General features: G+C 47.9%; 1 protein-coding gene across 2 annotated transcripts in view; it reads right to left on the bottom strand.

Moving 5' to 3' along the window:
* The window catches only part of FBXW4 (F-box and WD repeat domain containing 4), a 59,591-nt gene that overhangs the window by 9,270 nt on the left and 27,211 nt on the right, over positions 1–23,110 (bottom strand). The window contains exon 6 of one of the 2 annotated variants that reach the window (XM_040563179.1): positions 4,555–4,620. The exons of the other annotated variant lie outside the window; for it this stretch is intronic. Coding sequence (XP_040419113.1) covers positions 4,555–4,620 — 66 coding nt within the window. The remainder of the gene's footprint in view (positions 1–4,554; positions 4,621–23,110) is intronic. 2 annotated transcript variants of the gene reach the window in all.

The raw sequence follows: 23,110 nt of genomic DNA, 5'->3' as shown, positions 1-23,110 counted from the left end.
TGCCCACCCTACTTCACAGACAGACAGACACAACCTACCGAGGGTCCCATGGAAACATACCAGAGATCAAGCAGCAGCAAGTTAACAACCTTCAGACAGCTGCTTACGCTGGTAGTGCTTATGCTGTCTCTTAGAAAGACCCCGATGCAATAGCACTAGAGGCAAATATGGATTACTAACCTGCTCAGCAGCTGCCCGGCTGCCCTGAATGACACCTCCCCACCCCTCTGCTGAGGGCACCAGCCACACACCTGAATCTCCCTTCTCTTCCACTCCCAAGCCACTTTCATGAATCCTCTGCCTCCCACCTCTCCAAAACCTGCAGACATCAAAGGCACCTGCCTTGAACACCTGAAGAGCAGGGGGGGTCTGGCGGTCAAGAAATGCAACTCTGTATCTTCCCCTTCCACGCACTCTTATTTTTTTTCCTCCCCATCCCTTTGAAAAAGGTGGCAGAGATAAATGGAGAACAAAGAAACAAGAAAAAGCCCCAGCTTTGGCCCACACCCTGCCTATTACTTAAGGGGGAAGGAACTCTTCCGAAAGAGGAGGAAAAAAATGTGCTCAGACACAATGGCTCAAAAGGCCAGGCAGCAAACCGGGCCACTTTGTACTGCTAACAAGGGAAACCTAATTACAGGAAGAGGGCAAAGAGGGACAGATAAAAGGGATACAAAATTTCAACATCTGTTGCCATAAAGGGATAAGAAGTGGGGAAACGCAAAGTGTCAGTTTGGTGTCAGTGACGGCGTAAAGCCACTTTCAAAGGGCTCGGGAGAGGGAGAAAAACTGGACGAGAAATTAGAGGGTTCTTAAAAAAAAAAAAAACACACTCTGCCAAAAATGCTTTCAAAAGGGGGGAGGAGATGGACAAAGAGTGGATATTTAAGAGGTAGAGGATCTGGGGTGGCTTGGAGGGCACAACTAAGTTTGGCTCAGTTTACACAAGGGCTCTCGTGCCCTGCGCCTGTCCCGTTGTGTCACAGGGAAGGACAATGCAGGACTTGTGCACTCCAAGTGTTTACAGCTCGAGGGCTACCATAGCAGATCACTGGTCCACTTCAAGCATCAGGCTTGGCAGAACAGCTCCAAGAGCCGCTTCAGAGCAAGATCCAGAGTATCCCACCTTGAGGAGAAGCATCTCTGACAGGGGTGTTTGGCTCCTAAAGACACGCAGAGCACCACGGTAGGCTGGGGAGCAGTGGTACTCTGCAGGCAAGGGACAAATGCTGGTTTTGGAGCTGTTTCCAGAGGTGTCACTCTCCTCTCCCAGGCAGTTAGGGGTCAGACTCCCAAATGAGACATGAGGTGGAAGAGAATGAGGAACAGGATCTGAAGGAAGTTTCCTTCTCTCTTGCTTGCCATTAACGGACTGTTTTGCTAAGCCACACACTAACACTACCAGACAAGACAGGAAGGTCCGAGCGGAGAAAGACAGGTGCACAAGGAATAGAGGAACATGACCAGCAAGAGGGGCAGCTGCCATCATATCCCTCACTCCTACAGAGAGCCAAGGGATCTTGCAAGAGGCCAAGGAGTCAGCACGACCTGAGACTTGATGCAAGGACACAGGTGGCCCATACTGCTGATCTTTCTCCTTTCCTGTGCAAACCTTTAATCATCTAAGTTATTCACAGCCCCCTCAAAAACACACACCTTAATCCTGAGTAGCAGTAAGCACACAGCATCTTCCCCCACAACTAAAGGCAATCAGATGGCACAATGTAGCATCTGTGGGATATATCCTCCAGAGGTGCAGCTAGTCAGCTTCAAAAGAAAAGAAGAAAAAAAAAGTTCTCCTTCATTACAGGAGAAAGAGCCAGGTGTAGCAGCAGCTGGAATTTCAGCCATCAGAGACGGTGTCTTGGCATTACGCAGTCATTCCCCTGCTTTCGACTCCCTTTGACAATTGCTTGTTGCTGCCTGTTCCAGCTTTGATCCAACACCATCATGAGCAGAGTCAGAAATGAAAGACAGCTGTGGGGGTGGGATGCAGCAAGAGGCATTTCCTTTCCCCACTAAAAATCTCCTTGCCTCCCAACCCAACCAGCCTTTCTCAAAGCCCAGGACATGTTTCCAGGTGAAGACATTATCCCTTTTCTCTCAGAGGGATGAGAATGGCTGCCCCAGGGTCAGGGAACAGAGAAGGTCATAAATACGAAAACACACCATGACCAACAGCTACAAGCACCAAGCAAGGACTTATCTGGCCTGGAACTAAGAAGATCAGTACACAAAAGGTTATTTAAGCTTTAAATCCTTTTGTAGCATGTTCCAGCTCTCAGCTGCTGGGGGAAAAGACCACCTACCCAAGGGAAGAGAATGCCACAGAAATTGCTGCAGTGTTACACACCCCTCCATGTACCAGCTAACTAAACTAACTCTGGGGTCTTAGCACCAAATACCAAAGTGGTGCTAAGGATCCTATAGTTTTATGGAATGTCTTAAGCATCACTCTCCCCTGCACCATTTGTTTTGACAGAAGTTGCCTGGATTCTGCTCTTAGGGATACGTTCTTGCCACGTTCAGTCTCTGTGGGTCAGATTCTGGCTCTTCATGACCACAAGGAAGGGGCAAGCACCTCACTGGGGGGGTCTGGATAGAGCCTGGATGCATCTGCATGATGTTATCAAGACACAATAGGCACAGGAAGAGTTTTTCAGTCCTGTATAGCTCCAAGATTTTGAGTTTCTATGTCATGCTCCCGATGCCAGAGTCTCAGCAGGGAGACAATATGCACAAGCCCCAAAGGAAGAAATCAGCATTTCCCTCCAAGATTGCTTCTAGCGACCACCTAAGGCTTTGAAAAAGTGTCTAAAGCTTTGCTGGGAAGAAGAACCATTTATGGAGAAGCCGAGACCTGCAAGGACAGCTCCGTACTCCTTCACTATGAACGATCACATCAGGCTTCACATGCTAGCTTCCCGGCAGTACTCCTTACCCAGCCTCCTGCCCTGCACGTGCTGACAAGACTCCCGGCTCGTGCACAGGTCCCCAGAGAGGAAAAGCCCCAGTGGCATGGCGCATTCCAGCTGTGACAGGTGAAGAAGGAAGAATAAGTTTGACACTCCAGCCGTCGCAACAGAGGCCCAGTAGCCTAGATTGCCTTGGCTTTTTTATTTGCCTGTCACTCAGGCTTTGACATTATTGAAAGATCAAACTCCGTTGTGCCTGTTCATTACCTTAATCCTATTTTCTACACAGCTTTATTATCTCTTCAGGCTTCCTTGGGAGAGGCTGTGGGGCAGGGGGAGAGGGTTGCCTGTCTCCTCAGTTCTGTCAGATGCCTCTATTGAAGAATCGCCAGGGACTTGACGGGCAGGGGCATCACAGCACAGCCTGTATCCTTCTGGGGTACTCCAGGCACCACTGGACTAGGTCACCAGAAACATTCGTCAAAGCTGAATGCACTGGGACTGTCTTTCCCACTCTAGTTTGTCCTTTGCAGGATGCACCTTTTGCCAACCCTTTACTTTTATTACCTCAGAGAAAAAGAAAAACTGCTTTATATTTCTAGTTGATGTAGTAGACTCAGACAACCTAAACTATGTAAACTATAGATTAGAAGACAACTGGCCCCAGACCAGCCCTGCATCCCCACCAATCTTCCTGTACCTCCTTTCCCCAAATACAGCCCTGCTGACACCTCTTGGGCCCCTTCTGTCATTGTCCTCCACACCCCTCCCCTCCCAGACCTCACCAGCTCTCCTTAATCCTGACAGCACTCCCTTGATAATCTATCTGTGCTGTGCCACTCCTACCCAGAGCATACCAGTCCTGGAAAGTTGAGCTGCCGTTCAATAATCCTGCCAAATATTTGCTATCTGTCCATCATTACACAAAGACCCGCAGGCTAAGAGTTTCAAATTTGTCAGCAGTTGAGTTTCGCATCAGGATTTGAGCCCGACATTTCCCCGGTTGTTAAGGTCAGCACCTTTACCAAACAGGAACTTCTCAGTGGCCCCAAAGCAGAGGCCACAGCAATTAACCTCCAATGCTTATTAAGACAGGGAGAAGACAACATGCCTAAGTCATTTCAGCAGATAACCTGTTGCCACCCCTCACCTCCCTGAGCTACCAGAAACGCCAGCCAGGAAAATGACTGTAGTTACCGCATTCCCATCTGACTTCTCAGCACCATGGACAAGTTTGCAAATGGAAGGATGCCGGTCACGTTCCTCTTCACTCTAGCTCAGGTTAAAGCATCAGCTGAGACAGATGCAAAGGAAGTTGTAATGGGTGTGTTCTGACTGAACACACCCATTATGAGTGAGAAGAAACCAGATACAACAGAAGCATCTTCATCGGGCATCGAGGATGGCTGTGCCGTAAACTGGGAGAGAAAAGTGGAGCTGCTCCCTGCTGAACCAGAACCAGCCCACCACACACCTTTGCACACCAGCTTGGTTTTCATTCCCCTAACATCTCATGCTTAAACGTCTCTTGCCTTTACAGATGAAAAGAACGATCCTGTGGCATCTCCAACATTGCATTCCTCATTGATACTTACCTCTCCTAGCCAAGTCCCTCCCCGTAACCTGGAAGCTCACTCACCTCTCAAAGTCCCAGATTCTCAGAGGCGAGGTGTGTCCACAGCAGGCTGTCCCCGTCACAAATGAGCTGTTCAAAAACAAAACAAACAAAAACACTTACTAATCCTCCTGTTCTGAGGAAAGAGCGTGAGCAAGACAGAGAAACACGGGCTACAAGGCAGGCTTTGAATTCTGGTTCAAGACTATTTCAGTACGTTCCACCACATTTCACAAGGGCAGGCAGCAGCAGAGGGAGAGATGCTCCAGAGCGCTCTCGGTAGCTGGACTGAGCTTCCCAGACGCAGCAGGTCACAGCTGCCGAGAACTGGCATGACATAAAGATGTATTTGCATGCGTGGATGGAAAGCCTAAAAGACGAACAGCTGTAAATTGCAGTGATGTTTTCTAAATTTCACTGTACACAGGACATTTCATATACTGTCAGTGCTGTCAGCTGCAGAAACACCCCATGGAAAATTCCCCATTACTTTTCAATTCATGTCATGTCACATACAACTTTCCGGCACAGTCATGAATTGGCTGCAGCATCACTGGCCCAGCGAATCACAGAATGGAGGTCTCCCATCCAACCTGCTCAAAGTAAAGCCAGTTTCAAAGCTGGATCAGGATGCCTTCTCTTTGCTTAACCACTCTCTACCAGAGGCAGCAATATTTGTGTCAGTTCACACTTTCCAGCAGGGCCAGTTCCAAAGAACTCTTGGTGATGCCGCATCCCTTCTGCGCATGCTGGCTCCAGAGGCTGCCTGACAGTCACTAGCCTCAAACAAATTTTTGAGAGGAGCAAATCCTGAAGCTAAAGGAGCAAGAAAATGGGTGCCACAGCTCTCCGCATTATACTGCTTGTTTTGTGCCAGCTTTCCATCCTCAGTGCAAACGAGAAACCAGCTCATACAAAGATTTCTAAGTAAACTATAAACGACCTCTCACAAAGCCACATTTATTGCAGCTACTGAGAATAAAATACCAAAACTATGTTTAAGTCATTGCAACAAGGATAGCACAGATGCGGGAAATGGGGCCTGCTTTAAATAAAATCTGGCTCTGTGCTTTGCCTAAACATCTTCTGCAGCATGACAGAGGGGATGGCAGCTCAAAGAGGAAAGCAAAATACAGAAATGTATCATGTCTGTAAAAATAGCGGTTTTTAAACATTTTGTTGATCCCCTACAGCGTTCTTCCTTTTGAAGTCAGACGGTTTCTCCAAGCCTCTAATGTAGTGGGAATGGATTTGTGTACTGTACTTCACTGAGAAGCCCTCCTGGCGTTAGGAGGCATCCAGCAGCAAGGCAGTGAACACGCATTCAACTTGATCAAAGCCAGAGAAGAGTCACATGGAAGCCAGGCCAGAACTCAGGACTCTTTTTACTCCCAGCTCCACGTTTTAGCTGAGCAATTGGTTTCTCCAAATCATAAGGCTGAAGGCAGCTATCACCAAACCATCTCAAAGAGCTACAGGAACCAAGAACTACAGCTACCAAGGCTGCTTTTTTGCTGGTTACAGCCCTCCTCCCTAAGCTCACGTACCTGGGGGTGTCCACACAAGTACAGTGACCCTTAGCTGCCCTTTAGGGACAGACATGGCCTGCAGCACCAGAGCTCTTTCAAAGTCTCCCAACCACAGCTGTTTACATGCAAAATCCCGGGTTTATTGGCAGTGTACACGCACTTGGACCAATGCACCTGTAGCACGGGGCTCTCTGCACACACATTACTCCATGGAAGTCCCTGACCAAAGTCTGAGAACCAAGGAAAAGTCTCTTTTAAAAGCTCATTCCTTTTGCTGGGCAGCAGCCATAAGGGCCAAATAAGAAAGCCTGAAGCATTTTGCACTTGGAAATAGGGTTTTTGCTCAATACCTGCCTTCCCTCCACCAAGCAAAGAACATTCCCCTTTCGCCAACATCTGGCTCAGGTGTAACCAGCAAAAAGGACTCACCCTGACAGCTCACCAGGCAAAACCCCATGTCTGGAAAGCAGCACTTTGGTCAGGGAGTCCTTCAGCTACAAAGCTAGGTGTTGGGTTCTGTCCCTCCCTCCCCAGACATAATCCATTAATAACTACTAAAGCCAATTACCGTGGTTAGAAACATAATAGCAGTCAGGGAGTCAGTCAAGCAGGCAATTGGGTGCTTAAGATTTTTCTTTTGGGGGACAAACTGACTTTGTCCCAGCAGAGAACGCCCTCACGTGGGAGACAGGCCCCTTTGTGCAGAAGGTATGCAGCAAGGCTTTGATGGTTGCCACAGGTCTAAATTAGCATGGAGGCACACCAACAGCGAGAGAAAGGTGGGAGGTACAGCAAGGTCTAATCCCTGCTCACGCTGTCAGTCCTGGACTTCAGCTTTCCCTCCTCAGCCCTTATCCCCTACCCCTCCAAAAAAGAAAAAAAAAAGAAAAAAAAGGGAAAAAAAAACATTAGATGAAGAGATTTCTCTCCAGCACCACATACAGGCCTCAGGGCCACAAACAAGTCTCTTCTGGGTAAAGCTGCCTTCATTCAGTCAACAGGAATTTTCTCTCATACTTCAGCAGGATCAGGTTTGCAAGCCTTATCTTTAAAAGGCTGGAGCCCATTAGCAAGCAAAGATAAGACTTCTCCCAGAAGAGTGGGGCATCTTCACTGCCAGGATTAGAGAGCAGTATTCACAAAACACGCACAAAGAAGCGGTGCCACCGAGCAACTGTCAAAGCCTGGGAGCAAATGGAAGTGGAAGGCTGGATTCCCAGGGCCCCTGAGTCTGGTCTGCAGACAGACAGCTTCAATCCTCAGGCCTCTCAAACTGGGAACCTCAGAGGTGAGGGTTTTGCTCCAAGCAAAAAGGCAACACAAGAAAACTTTGGTAGGTCTGACAACATGCAGATTGGAGCTAAGCACGTAAAGCTTGTCTCCAAAGCCTCTGGAAGCGGAACTGAAACCTTCCACCAGGCTTGCTTCTTTCAGTTTGCCTTTTAACAGGGCTTTTTGTCTTAGAAGCACAGAGCACGCACCAAAAACCTCTGAACTAGAGAAGTGCAATCTCTTCACAGCTGTTCCTGCCAGCTGCCCAAGAGAAATAACTCAAACTGAGTTGCTAAACAAAACAGTATACAAACTGGACAGCGTAACTCTTACTCACTAGCTTGGTAAACGTCATCTATTTGCCTTCCAGTGCTTTCAGAGTCAGAGATTGAGAGAGGACTAGGCTGGGAAGTGGAAAGCACAAGATAACCTAGTAGATGTTACACACAGGGATGACCCAATGTCTCAAGTATGGCGTACTGCTGTTACGCAGGCAGGTGACCAGATGCGTCTATGTACTACACACAAACTGCTGTGCCCAACCTTCAGTCGGGCTTGTAGATCAGTCTCTTTCCCCACTATGCCTCTCCTCTGCCATGTGAAAGCCACTGTGCATCACTTCCATCTCTGTTGTGCCGAAAGGGCTAAGACTTTGCAGAGCAGTTTTTAGGCACACATACTCAAAACACTGCCTGTTTTTGCTTGTTCAAAGCAGGCATTTTCCAACTCATCTGATGCTTTGATATTCTTCCCGTTTTGAAACTTCCTATTAGAAATGGCAGGTATTAAAAAAAAAAAAAAAAAGGTAAGAAGAGAGGAATTAGAAAAGACAGATACCTCTCCTGAAGACAGGCCATCTCTATGCTAGAGAGGAGATATTTCATGAAGATCATCCCCCCACAATAGAAGTTGTGCCAGGGGATGGATGACAGAGAGTGGTATTTTGGCAGTGCTGTTGTCCCTCTGACTGACTTGTGGCCATTGAAGACCCATGGCATTTCTGGCAACGCAAGTAGCGCTCTGGCTAAAGTTCAGCTGCAACAATCATATCTATGCCTGCTCCTAAAAGACAACTACCCAGCTTCAACCCACCTGTAGCACCTCTTTACCCCATGCTGGACAGATGTGGAAGAACCAGGGGGAAGGAGGGTACCTCACATCAGTCATTTCTAAAGGATTCTCTTTGTCATGAAGCTGGGAAACGGCTTCAGCTCCAGTGTTGCAAATCCCGTTGTACACTACATACCTTCCTCAACGTCAACCCAGCCTTCAGAGTAAGTGCTAGCCTGAGCTGGGCATCCCCGCAAATGCAATGTCATTGAAGGAAACCTGGTGAACCAGGCCCCTTTCCAACCTCTGCCTCAACTTCCACCGTGCCCAAGGCTTGCGCCCTTCCCCTGTAGTGTAAACTCCTATTTCTGCTCTTCAGAGATGTTGAAACCCAGAATCTGCCTGCACACGTGCAAGAGGCCTACTCCTTTCCTCTTTGCCGTGCTCTCACCCCCTGGAATCTGGACGTCGTGTTCCAGTGTGGACACTGTTCTACCTGGAGACTCATTGAACAAGGAAACAAAGAAGTTATTACTTGAAGAGCCCCGCAGCTGGGAAATGTAGAAGGCGGTGGGGAGAGGTGGGGGAGCACCCGAGGGAGACAGGGACAGGGGGCTGGCAGCAGCGTTATGAAAGCGATCGACAGAAAAGGATCCGCTCAAAGATGGGAAACGTTTTTTTTTATGAAGTCTCAAGTGGGATGAGAAAAGGAGAAGAGGAATGCAAGGCCAAAACGGAGAGCGGAGCAGAGGAGAGAAAGCAGTTGGTGCCGACGGTGCCGCGGGTTAAGCACATGGGTCTGTGGGTTTGTGTAGCCTTTGATTCAGCACTGACACGCTTTGGCAAGGGAGGCCACCAGAGCTGTCAAATCCTTCACCAACGTGCCCATCAATTGTATTCAGCTCTTCCCGACCCGCACAGGCATTTTAATTACTGTTGGGTAAACTAATTTGTACAAATGAAGGCAACTCTGCCTAATAGAATATGCAAGCTCTCTGACCTCTGACAGGCGATGACACAAGATACAAAGGAGGCAGAGGAAGGCTTTTTATCAGAGCCTTATTACTCTCTATTACTCCAATTAGTTAAGCTCCAGTGCTCCTAATTGGGGGAAAAAATTGCAATTAAATCAATTTTGATGGGCTGAAAGTGGGTTACCGAACCGCCCTGCCTGTGAAACACTGATATTATAGCAGCAAAGGTCAAAGTCTTTGTCGGCACCTGTGGGGCCCCCACCTCCCCTCTCTAAGCCCCTCTGTGCCCCCCAACACACACACGCAGCTCGCTAGGGCGAATCATTAGAACATGTCATGTCTTATCGCGGCCGCCAGCATCCCGCTAACCTCATCGGTTGACATCATTACAGAAGGTAACTCCTCCAGCATGAATACAGTGCTAAGGTCACACAAACTTGATGGAGCCCCCGCTGAAGAGGCCCGGGAGGCTGGGGAGCAGATGCAACAGTAGCAACATTGTGAAGGGGAGAGAAGGGGGTAGGATGCTCGGCACGGGGAGTTTCGGCACCTCCAGCGCGAGGCTTCTCCGGCAGAGCAGATGCACACAAAGGGAGAGGGATGGAGACAGCGAGGGGAAGCAGGTGCTCCTTTGCCCGGAGGCATTTAACTTGCAGAAGAAAAAAAAAAAAGGTGCAGCATCAGTTTTTTCTTCTCCACAAATGTGCAAAAATTCCCACCTGCCTTTTATTTGTGCAATGCTGGACAAAGCCAGGATCGGGTGGGCATGCGAGCCTGGTGTTGCCCCTTCATTCCCCAGAGATACACTATTCCAGACAGATCCCATTAGTCCTACCTCGTTCCTTTTGCAGGATAACCAGAAAACTGAAGCATCATCAGTATCTCCAGTAAGTCAGGACAGCTGGTTTATATGCTGACAACTCAGTAACCACAAACTGAGCAAAAATCAGCAGGAAAGGCAGTTACACTAAAAGCCTGGCCGCTGTTAATAAGTCAAAATCGTGCCTTTGCAGAACAGGGAGCGTGGAGAGTGGAAGACTATTTAGAAGACAATAGGACTGGAAACACTGAAGAGGCTGATGACACACAGCTGTCCAAAACCTGAAATAACAAGTGCAAGTTGCATCCAATTACTACAGCCCTGCAATATCCCCCTAGCTTTGGTACCAGACTAACTTTTTCCATAATTCTCAGTCCTCAAGAGCCTTCCTGACCTTCCCATCCTATGTACCCCACTCCTCCACATCCTGCCATGCAATGCTCCAGCTCCAGACCTTCAATGCAAGGAAGAGAAGACAAGATGCATCAAACTGACTTAAACATTTTCTATCTGCATCGCTGGCTGCTATTCTAGGCTCAAAGGTATCTCCACTGCACTTTGTTAAAGCCTCGTTTCAGGAGTCTGCTTGCAGCAATCTGCTCAGGTCCCTGTACTGCTTATCCAAACTCACTAAAAAGATCTTCTGGGGTGCTCTAAAGGTGAGCTTATATTTAGGCCCAAGTGCTTGCATACTTGTAAAATAGTCCTGTATTTGGGACTCAATAACAGGACTGAGTTTACCTGATCAAGCAGAGAACCACTGCAGCATAGCCTCACCTTTGTTCAGCAGTGAATAATGTTGTCAAAGAGAACCAGCAGCTGGAGGCAAATGACCAGGCTCGCTCCACAAACAGACTAGAAAGTGCTGGCATGTCTGCAGTTGCTTCCTTCAGCCTTGTGTGCATGCCGCAGTGCGTCCCAAGGCATCAGCCAGCTCAGGGTTGAACTGTGTCCCTGATATGCATCGTAAATAACACACAGAGAAGCTACAGAAGAGCTCTGCCCAGTCCCCGTGGATGCTCCAGCAGGGTCTCAGCACAGAGAGAAAACAAAATGCGTAAAGAAGACCGCATGAACACCGCAACGTTTACAACCACAACTGCTCCAACAGGAATTGCCGTGCTCTGGCAAGAAGCACCAGTGACATGGGCATGGAGAGACAGGCTAATAACTCATTCGCATGCTGCTTTGAGCCCTGAGTGGACAAGGAGAAAGCGGTCCCCAGAAAGAAGCCATTTGTATTTTGTACTGAAGGGCACTGTAGTGAAGCCAGGTTGAAACAGAGAAGTCCCACATTTGAGGCAGAACTCCAGCACGTTTGAGAGAAGAAATGCTCACATCATTGTCTCCCACATCATTTACTGTACGCCTCAGGGTAGAGAAAAGGTCAGCTTCACCTCTCCAACCCTCTCCATTGGCTTCTACCTTCATGTCTTCCTCCAGACTTCAGAGACACACAGGCTAGAGGACAGAAAAAGCCTTTTATATCTCCAAAGGCCCGATTCACAGCATGGTAGAGAAGTCTCCCCTACTCTAACAAGTTGATTAGCAGACAAACCCTAGACACCTCCACCCTGCAGCCATTGCTTTGCAGCCTCACTCTGTATTGTCTGCCCAAGTCATCCCATATCCTTGTTCACTGCCCCTTCACCAGCCCTGCAGCAGAAAAATTTTGTGAAAACAGGCACCCAGATACAGAACGTAATCCCCATTTCTGGAGGAAAACCTGAGCTTGACGGTATTAAGGCAGAGATCCAGACAGGACAGACACACACACACAGAGCTCTCTCATGCTGGGGAACAGGAAAATATCCTTTGTTAGAAACCAGCAAGTCCACTCACAGAACAGTTCAATAACCCATGTTTAATGGTGTAAGACTGTTACTTGCGTAGTACATCCAACACTCTTCATTACCTGTCCTCCTTCCCCAACCTCCAGGCTTGCCAGGCATGGAGTGGTTGGTCTGTACAGTCTTTAACCAAAGGAGAATTGTCATACAGCATGCAACCTGGGCACTGGTCTGAGCACCACGCACCAAACATCATCAAGGGTGCAGAAAGACAATTCTAAAACCATTTTGCCTCTGTACACTCCCCAGGCCTTTCTGTGAACAGAACTTCCTTTCTGGGCTTCTACTGGGCATACCTCTTGGAAGACAAATCACTGATGAACGTGACTGCTGAGAAACCGTTTCCAAGTCTAAAAGGAGGGCTGTGCAAGAGATACAGTTTTGTATTCCAACTGCAGAAAGCTTTCTGGAGAGAAAAAAAAAAAGGGGGGGGGGAAGTCTAGGGACTTCCAGGTCAACCCAAGATTAGTTGGTTAAACACCACTACAGCAGACCAGAACAAAACCTCACAGAACATTTGCCAAAACATTAGAAAGGCAAAGAAAGGTGCTACTAAGGTTACATTTCTGTTTGGAGCAAGTTTTTTTTTGTTGTTGTTTGCTTGTTTTCTTTTGCAAGTGCAGGTGAAACAACCCCAGCCGGCATCAGGAGAGCGTTAGCAATGCTACAACATCACCAGGGCAGTCTCAGCCGCCAGCAGCAACTTCACCCCACACGCTACCCTTGCTCTGCTCCCAGAGCAGCCGCTCCAATGTTGCTGAATAGGGACCGGCCAGATTCCTGCCAGGTGCCCACCACACACCAGGCTCTACCCCAGACACCGCACGTGGCGTTAGCGATACAGCACAAGGGAAGTGCAAGGCGACCTCATAAACCTGTCTTTGCTCAGTACACTGGCTCTTTTCCAATTGAACACGGTCCCTGTATGAGATCCATGCAAAGGCATTAGACACTGGACACCGTTTGCTTTTGGGATAAGGCAGCTGGCACCTGCAGACCATCACACACCTCAGGCAGATCTCTGAAGCCGTGGCACTCAGTTCTCGCCCTCCTGCACTTCTACCTCTAGCCACCACACCCTGCACCAGCCCCCTCCCTGTGGTTTATCACCTTTATCCCTTCCCCTAGCACCCATGGAAAAGACACCCCGGGCCTCACCCTCACCCACCTCCCTGGATCCGGCAGCTCCCTCGAGCTCAGAGCTCCGGGCCCACACACAGCTCTGAACTCCAGCCCTTGCCCTCTCAAAGCCTGCCCAGGTGTAAAGCTCCAGCGATTCCTTTTTCTTTCCCGTTTTCTCTCCCTCCTCCCTCTCCCCCTATCCCCACCAACACTTGGAGGCCACACAGTGAGCGGGGAGCTTGGAGCACACGAGGACCACTGCAGCGGTCACGCTGTTTCAGCCCCCCCAGCCCGGCACAATTTCTAAGAGCCATTTCTTATCCTCCCCTCCCCTCCGTGAAATGATTTCTGTTAATTGCCTGGTGGGGAATCACTTATAGGTGGGGGACACTCTCCCCCCAGCGCACACCCTGGCCCCTAATTGGCTTATTGAAGTTTTAACGGGGCTTTCACCTGGAGAAGCTGGTAATTATTCCCTTCATTCCCCTCTTGCTTGTACCTGTAGCTTCACACTTGGGCCTGCCTGGCTCCGCAGGGGGGGGGCTTTGTTCCCTCTAACTACGGGCCCCACACAAATGGGCCCAGCAGCGGGAGAACACAGCAAAGTGGTAATTTTCAGCCCGGCGTAATTAGCTGAGGTTCTTTCAGCCCCAAGTGCTGAATGAGGAGGGGGCTGCTGGGGAGGGTGCGCCATGTGGGAACGGCGGGGACGGACGGGGGGGCTGCTCTCGACAGGCGGACAAAGGCCTCTCGGGGCCGGGGCGAGCAGGAGGAGGGGGCTGGAGCAGGACGGCTCTGCCTGGCGGAGCGGGGGCACGTTCAGCGGCGGGACACGCGCCGAGGAGGTCAGCTCACGACGCGCTTCTTTCCTTCAGCCTGTAGAGCAGGGCAGTGCAGGATGCCAAAAAAACAGGGGGAAGGAGGAAAGAGATCCAGTGATGAACAATAGGAGCGTCTGAAGAGATGCAATGCATGACAGATTCTTGAAGGCTTGGGGTAGTCTCCACTACCAGAGCAGGATTTCTAGTCTAGTACCTTTGCACCGAGACCAGGGAAGGCAACAGGCCTGGGGAATGAAAACTGGACACTGCAGGTCCCAGATGGGATAGCAAGAACTGTGCTAACGACAGAGTAACGATTGTCATCGCAGAGAAAGGTCATTCACATCCTCCAGCATCTGCCCCAGAGGTCAGGCAACCAGGAGAACCAGGAGGACAGCAATGAAGGCTCCAAGTTCTCTCTTTGCTGAGCCGCTTGCCATTAGCAAATCAAAATTACTTTTCACTGTGAGACCTCACTTATGCCAGCTACCTTTCTGCCACAAACCTTTGGTTCTGCAAAATATAGCAGGAAACATCACTTGTTGCCAACTGGCCAAACCACCTGGCTCCCAGTGTATTTGCTGCTGTGCTGCACCAGACCGTGGCATCCATCGTCACACAGTGCCACTGCTGATTGTCAGGACTTGTTAGCATCTATGCTTTGAATTATCAAGTTCTTATGGGAATAGGAATATTTGTCTTAGTTGGTCAGCTCTAGGGCTGTAGACAAGTTAAGCCTGCTTAGCTGACTTGATGATTGCAGTTCCAAAGTGGTGTCTGGTTTCCTGCCTTGTTTTGTTTTTTTTTTGATGGCATCGTAGAGCTGACCAAGCCCTCAGAGATGATACAGTCACAAAAAGAAAGGGAGATCCCCAGAGACTCAATATGTAGCAAGGAGACAGGCAGCACAACTCCTGGGGCACAGACTTACAGTTTCTAAGCTGCCTAAAGCTGTGACTTAACTGTGATCCAATGCCATGGCTGGCTGCAAACTGGAGAAGCAAGTTGCATGATTCCACCCCAAAATACTCTGGTTTCTCTTCAGATCATATATATTCAGATCATTTATATACTTCAGTTGTCATAACTTTGGTGAAAAGTCTAAATACATGCCCATGTGTAGCAAATGCTCAAAGAATCATTATGCAAAACAAGAAAACCTCTATTTTGAAAACATCTTTCTATTTTTTAAGCTTCATGACTGCCAATGTCGATCCCAATTTTCAGACGTGACTGGCAGAGGTTTCAGTAACAAGTATTCTTTTCTCAAAATGCATATATAATAAGAGCTTATCTAAGCTTTTCCATTAGAATATATGACAGAAAATGACTTTTCAATAAGCCAGCAATCCTTGCATGCCAGGGAGGTCAGGGGGAGGGGAGAATCCTTTCAGTTTTGCCAGAACAACTAAAATCCAAGAATGTTTCAGTTTAAATGTAGGGGTGGGAAGGAATTGGTTTTCCTGGTGCCACAAGGCACCCGTTATTTTTGTCTTACTCCTTTTCCCATACAGACACACACACACATCCCAAACTCAAACTTCCCAATGTAGGAAAATTTTGGAAAAAAAAGTAATCAGGGTAGTGAGGAAAAGGAGGACTTCTCAACCAGTACATACTTTCACCATCTTGCCACGAAAGGCAGTTCTTATTCCACATCATCCAGAGGCAGAAGCTGTACCTGTTCACATTTACAGAGAAAAAAAGCCCAATCACGTAAATAACAGAGTGCTAGATCATTCTCCTCTGCTCTACAATATTCAAATGATTTCCAAATTAAGTCTAAAGGAGCTATTCTTATCCTGCAGGGGAGGGGAGGGGAGGAAAATACTGCTCAGAGGATTTTAAGAAGCTAAAGACCAGGAAGGGTGAAAGGGGAGAAGTGTATGTATGCGCCACATGCTGCACGCAGAGGTCCAGGACACTGAGGCATGGAGACACAGGTGCTTTGTGGAGGAGGCAAGCAAAGCCTCATCTGCGTTTAACTCAGCCATGAAATGACTCCTAGAGCTTTCCTGCTCTGATCGTTTCAGCCCCGACACGGACACGCTTACAGCAACCTCAGTTCATTTGCCCTTAAAGCTCTAGGCAGCTTTCCCCTCGCCAGCTCTCCACTCTGTGCAACATGATTTGCTTCAAGGTTTTCATGCTAAGCATTTGAAGCATGTTAACTGTTTGCCCCTAAGTGCCCAAGATCCTGGATAAAGCCTCTCCATCTGCAGGTTCTCCATCTGCATGCTTGGTTGTGAGCAAGCACCAGAATGAGAAATAAAACCCACCAGAACGGACAGCCCCAGCCCTGTATGCAGAAAAAGGCACACAAGATTTCATTAAACAACAAGGAAACACACATTTAAGGCATAAGGATGTTTAGTGGCCACTTCTGACATGGCTCCTGAATTACACAAAAACCTGGTGAAAAAGTTTTGCAAGAACCAGAGCTCAAACCATCCTCAAGTCGATATACAATAAAACACGAATTTACAGCACAGGCTTCAGTATCAGTTACAAAACCTTCAGTATCTGTAACAACAGGCTGGACAGCAAGGCAGGCCAAGAACTGTTAAATTTGGGTAATAACTGAGATTGGGCAGTTAAAGATAGGAAAGGGATCAGACAAAACAAATGCTGTAGAAAAAGGGAAAGGACAAGGCAAGACAACAAGGAATAATTTATTATGATGCTTAATGACAGCATACTGAAAATAAACAGGCACAGAAAATGGAGTAGGAGACAAAAAGTCACACTGGAGGGGACTGGAGAAAAACCCCTTCAGGAACACACCTCCTAAGTCTGAAATGGAATGGAGAATTCCCTAAAACACATTGTCCTCTGCTGTTAAGAAATATCTGATGAAAGGATATGAAGTACCCCCCTGCCTCCTGCCCCTCAGTAAATTGCTCTCTAGATGAAGTAGGACAAGTGCTGGCAGTCAGTCCTCCAACACTGCAAGGAACAGAAGTCTGGAAGCTCTACATCCACATGCAGCTTTGTGGGCAAGAGTGTGAAACCACAGTTTCCTCCTTTCCCTTCTGTGGCCTGACCGATTCCCATGCACTCTGAGAGTTTAGGAAGTCCCATCCGAAAATACAGTATTAAAAGAACCATTTTTTCTGGTGAGTCAAACACCCACACGAACATGCCAGAACCAAACTTGCTTACACGTCCTCCACTGAAAGGGCCGTTATTAAAATGTCAGCATTCGATTCTGCAGCAAGTTCGGAGTGTCCCAGCTGAAGCTGTCGCTGATCGTTATCACGTGGATACACAAGGTACAATTACATGACCATCAGTTCAGGTTATGCTGCGTCTCTGTGGACTCCAGCCATAGGTTGCATTGGGAGGAAACGGTGAGCTTACCACACCTCAGGGATGTGAGGTCCACTCCAACAGGTGGCCAGCGAGTACTCTGAACAGTCACATTTTGCCACTGCTTAGCTGAAAGCCATCCATACTGAAGTGGGGAGTGAAAATACTAAAATCGCAAAAAGAGCGTAAGGTATACAGAGGGAGGGATTATTCACCGCGTACCACCATAACATAGCCAGGCAAAAGGTTTAAAAATAGAATCAAGTGTTTCTTCCATAGGCACAACACTGAACTGGAAAGGAGCCTGTGAAGACCAAAACACCAACAGGCTCAAAAAGAGAAGAGATGAACTGCTGACAGGGCTACCTGCTGCATGCATGAACAGAACACCGGTCCAGGTGCAAATCCTACCATCAAGGACTCACAAACCATAGTTTGGGAAGCAGAGGACAGAGCCATTGCCTGGTACTGTTCACAGACATCAATACTACCAAAGTACCTGATATTTTCTACCACATATCAGCAGCATTCTCCTCACTCTGCCAGGCTACAAACTTACCTGAAGTGGTCTGCATGCAATCCTTGTTGTCGGATTGCTCTGAGACCATCAGAAGACAGGTGCCAGAGAAAAATGACTGCTATTCTAATTTCTGGAGCAGGCTCCCTGCTTCTCCACAAAGAGGATGCAATCCAGTGGAGAAGCACGGAGAAGGAAAACATGACCTTGTCCACATACACTAATCAACACTCTGATTAAGACTGAAAATAAGAAGCAAGAGAAAACCCATTCCATCAGACAGTCCTGCTCCATCCCCACCCCTCATTAAATCTGTCTGGATAGATGAAGCAGGTCACTACACAAAGCACAGGTGCAAAACTCAAGACAGCTGCACCAGGAGGCAGAGACCAAGCACAGCAAAGGTACCAGTTGCTGTTTGGTCCAGCTCAGTCTGGATCAGTCTCTGATCAGTTATTTTTTTCCTAAGTTTCCTTTTCTTCTGTATTTTTGGGGCCATGTGAGGGAAGGGAGGAACACACACCAGACCTCTTCTTCCTTCTGAAAAAAAAAAAAAGCTGTTGGGTTCTAGTTTGAAAACCTCTACCCAGCCCCCACAATAATAAATCTTTGGGACTATCAATCACCTTGGTACAGGTCTCCCTTCTCAAAGGAAATGGGCTCTCTCTCTTCATTAGCTGCCCATGTCTACAAACCATAGCAAGACCTCATTTTAAGTCCTCTTTGATGGACGGCTAGACTTAGAGGAACATACACCTCAATCTCAGAGGAGAGACGGCAAAGATTTACTAATTAGGCAGGACAATGCACATTAAAAGCTGGCTTTAACACCTGGCCCCAAATTAGCACTACATCTGTGAAATGTCAGGATTTCTACAAGGCTGTACAAGTATATCCCACAAGCAGGCATGTGCAGAGATGGTGAATGGAGCATCACGACCCCTCCACAGCTCCTTATAGCAAGAAAGTGGTTGCAGCGTTTGTGCTTCCTGCAGGTGGGAGGGAAGGTACAGAAGACCTGACAGATCCTAGAGAACGAACCACAGGACACAGAGGCAATGCCACACAGAGAGAATAGACTTCCCAATCTGCCTTCCAGTCTGGAATGCTCTCACACTGCTCTGAAAGCTCTGAAAGAAAACCAGAAGCAACGTGGCCAAGGACATAGTCACAGCCACACACTTCTGTCCACACATTTCCAGTGTCCTACACCACTCATGACGGAGATGCAGTTATTAACAGCAAACATTCCTTCAGAGGAACTATCGTCTCCTTTAAACCTCCCTACCCTGTCCCAGATATATGTTCCTTTCCAAACTCCAGCCTCTCTGGCCCCTCTCCCATCTCCTCTCTACCTCCCCTAGTGTTTCAAAAGCAGCTTGCTTTGCTAATCTAGAGCCAGACTGTCTCTGACACGTTCACTTGTGTTAAACAGTCTCTTGAGCATCTTTTGTGAGAATTGAAGGGTCTGGCAAGGCCTGGCATGGGAGACATCATTCTGATGTGTGCCAGAACCAATAGCCCATCTCTGAGCCATGCTCCCAGTTGTAACAATGCTTTCTCTAGGCTGGAAGATATTCCTGTGGGCAGAGCTATGCTCCGTGCCACGTGCAGAAGCAATAGAGGCTCCTCACACATGTACTCTAGAAATTCAAGGTATGTCCAAGCTGATTTTTACTCCAATATTCTACTGTCAGAAAGCTCCCAAAGCCATCAAAGGCATAGTTTAACTAAAGGCCTGAGATACGCCAGGCTGTGGCCAGATTTCATTTTTGAACGCATTTCTCTGTGTAGGCTTTAACGCCTGCAAGAAAGAGGATGCTGAATGCTCTGATTCCAGGCTAACAAGTGTGACAAGTACGTCCAGGCATGATGAATACAAAGCACCATTTAAGAGAGTTTGCTTCACCTTTACAGATAGCGCTAGGTCACTAGCTGAGTGTGCATGGGGACATGAAGAAGAGGACTGGCTTACAAATGAAGCTGTAGCTGAACAGAATCCAGCTTCCAGCCTGTTCGCCTCAAGTTTGACTTCTCCAGATGCTAAAGCCAGGATGTACACTAGATATGACATATTATACAGACGAATCAAGCAAATGCTTTTGTGCTCAGAACTATGGGCAGACGGTACACATGAATGGGACTTCTAGCCTCCAAACCCTAATGGTCAGACCTTGCAAACTCCTATTTACAGGGTCACAATCTGTTCCCATAAGTAGTGAGTGCATCCCCTGTCAGGGTTCAGCACGGACAGAGGCTATAGATTTATAAGCTTTGCTATCTCCTGTATATAAGCAGAAGTTGACTCATTGTTCAGTGGGAACCGACGGAGGTGACAAAATTCAGCAGCAAGTGTTAAGTTAGAGATTTGCGTTTAAGAATTCTGTAAATTCATATTGTTTGCAAACTCATTCTGGGCATGCAGATGACAAAGCCTGCCCAGGATGAAGGCATTGCTACTGCTAACATCCTCCCACTCTTCAAGGAAACACCTTCTGCGTAGGCAGGAGACTTCCCTCAGCAGTTTCTTACAAACCACATTCCTACGCTTATATATTCCCTCTCCTAAGCTTGAGCAGGAAATGTAACTGTAGATTGGCAGAGCAACATATATTGCATACCACATACCTGAAGCAAGTCTCCTTTTCTTCTTTTCCCCTCCTTCCACAGAGCATTGACTGATGCATAATCTTTGTTTGGAACAAAGAAACTCTCTCCCCCTACTCCTAACCCAGAGATGCAATGATGCTAACTTTTTTCCCTATAATTCCCTCTAAGTTATTCTTAGTCTTGACATGCAGTTTAAAGCAACCTTGAATCGACTCCACTGATATTGATCAAAAACCATGTAACTCTATGCTTTGGTCAAACTACTGCACTTTGAATGCAGCTACAAATTTAATTGGACAAGTACTAGCATCAGAAAGTTACTGTCACCTGTAGCCTCCTGCAGACTTTTCAGTTTCATTCAGAAAAACTAGAGCTAGCACCTGACTTCATCTCCTCCTTCTCTTAATAAAGAGAGAACTGGTGCTTTATTATCATTCCTCTTCATGAAGCAGAATGAAACTTCACTCTGATTAATTCAGTCTTTTTTCAGTTCTCCCCAAATACATTTTTTTTTATTTTAGAAGAACTGAGGGCAAGGGGGAATCCCCTAAAGAGGCCCAGTGCTTCCCTCCTTGTAATGAAATCCTGTAATGGAATGCCCTGCACTCCAATTAGGAAGAAATGCTAATTTTCTCCAGTTGAGCACCCCCTCTAGATGTATCTAATTTGTTTCACTGCTTTCATCTCTCCCCTCCATCGCATTTTCATTTAAAGGTTATGATCTGTTTGTGCCCTTCATGCCGCGCCCTGACAAGACACCCCTATGAGAGGTTGCAGGGGCCATGTCGCCCTTCCTAACCCCCTTCCCAAACAAAAACCAAAGCTTTTTTCCCTCCGCTGCCTCTTTAAGAAATGCAGAAAGATGAAGAGGAGAAGCAGAGAATTGGGAAGACAATAATTAAAAATAAAAAAGTAAGCCCTCTTGCCGATTGGGTTGTTGGTTGTTTCCTACAAAAGGTTACAGACCTTTGCACCATGACAAACACCAGTACAATCAGCGCCAGGCCAACTGGGAGAAACAGAATCACAGTGCTTTCCTACTTCTGCAGATCTATTTTAGGAACAGCTGACATGCAAAGAATACCCTTTTGCAAAAGGTTTCAGGATGCTGAATTGTCCAGCTTCTAACAGGGCTGAGTAATGCAATCTCTCCCCACCTGCCACAAAGACAGCCTGGTCAGAAAGGACGAGGAAAGCTGACTTAGCTGAGGAGAAAGACTCTGCGCAGTGCTTTCCACTCTTCCCTAGAGAGTTATAACTCATTCTGGGAGCAGGGACTTGAGATGGGTAGCACGGGACTTGGAATTGCTCCTCCTGGCAGCCGTGACTGTGTGCTGCCATAGTCCTGGCTGGCTGCGGGCAGGTGTGTAAATCCTGCGGGCAGAACCAACCTGCACAGGACAGCTCTCCAGAAGAGGTTTCTGCAAAAACTGTATCTGTAGCACAGGTAAGATGGACATCCAGATCACCCTGCTGGAACCACACCAGTTCCCTCGGAGATTATAAGGTCTTTTCCGCTTAAATAAATATATAAATAAAATAAATAAAAGCCAGCCAAAATCCCACTTCATTTTTTTCCAATAAGGCCTCTTTGCATCCTGCTACAGTATTCTCAAATAAAATGGTAAACCTGGGACTGAACCCAGGATCTCCCCTCCCCTACAGCACCTTGTTCCTAGGCTAATCCATTCATTCTTCCTGTTCAGCTTCTTCATTTCAATTCTTTCCTTTGCTTCTTAGCCATTAGAAGGGAAATCCCTGATCCACACCCTAGACATAGGGTTCACCACACACCTCTTGTCAACACCCTACAAGTTCAGTGAGCCCCAGGAACCTCTTAGAAGGCAACACGGCTAAATGGACTCCGACTGAAAGGCAGTAGGACCTCCTGGGTTCCACCTGTGGCAGAGCCTGGAACAACTGCCCTCTTGGAAGGGGAGGAACAGCTCAGAGGAACGCGTTGCACGGGCCGAGCGTTGATCAGCCAGTTCTTGGACACTAAGATGAAGCTGGAAAAGTCCTGCAGGAATGGTTTCTGTTATTAATAGGCACCTTGCTAATACTGCCCAAGATGGCCAGCTCCTTCTCGGTCATTTCCTGCTGCAGGCACCAAATCCCGTCGGTCACAACGCTACATGCTCCATTACAAGCTATTTCCTCCGTACATCTGCAACGCCTCCAAAGGCTTCTGCAGAAAGTCCTGATGATCTCCCCCTTTCCGCCCCCCTCCACAGACACAGCTCCCTCGTAACTCGACTTTCTGGGCCCACAGCCGGGCAGCGGGTGGGAGGCACACAAAGATTTACTCTTCAGAGATAGCACCCTTGCCCTTTCCTCCCCCACGAGCCCCCTCTCTACCGGGCCCATGCAAACAAACCCCGAGTGGGAAAGAGCGCTCGCAAGAGGCCTGCGTCTGGCCCGGCCGCCTTTCATCCCGAAGACGCCTCTTCCCGTTGGAAAATACAAGCATTGTGTGAAACCATTTTAATATATTCATGCACATTCCTATAGCTCGCAGGAGCGAGCGGGTCCCAGCACCCTCCCCTCCCAGCCTTCCAAATGATTTTCATCGGCAACGATGCACTGGGAATGCCACCTGTTTTCTCAAATGCCCGCGAGTATGTAAATGGTGGGAATATGCGGGCCAAGCGCCGTGGTTTTATTGTGCTGCAGAAAAGATTTTACTAATTACTTGCCTAAACTCCA

The sequence above is a fragment of the Cygnus olor genome, chromosome 7 (genome assembly GCF_009769625.2).
Source record: "Cygnus olor isolate bCygOlo1 chromosome 7, bCygOlo1.pri.v2, whole genome shotgun sequence".
Lineage (NCBI taxonomy): Eukaryota > Metazoa > Chordata > Aves > Anseriformes > Anatidae > Cygnus > Cygnus olor.
The sequence above is the reverse complement of the archived record's forward strand: the minus strand, read 5'-3'. Positions and strand labels throughout refer to the sequence as shown.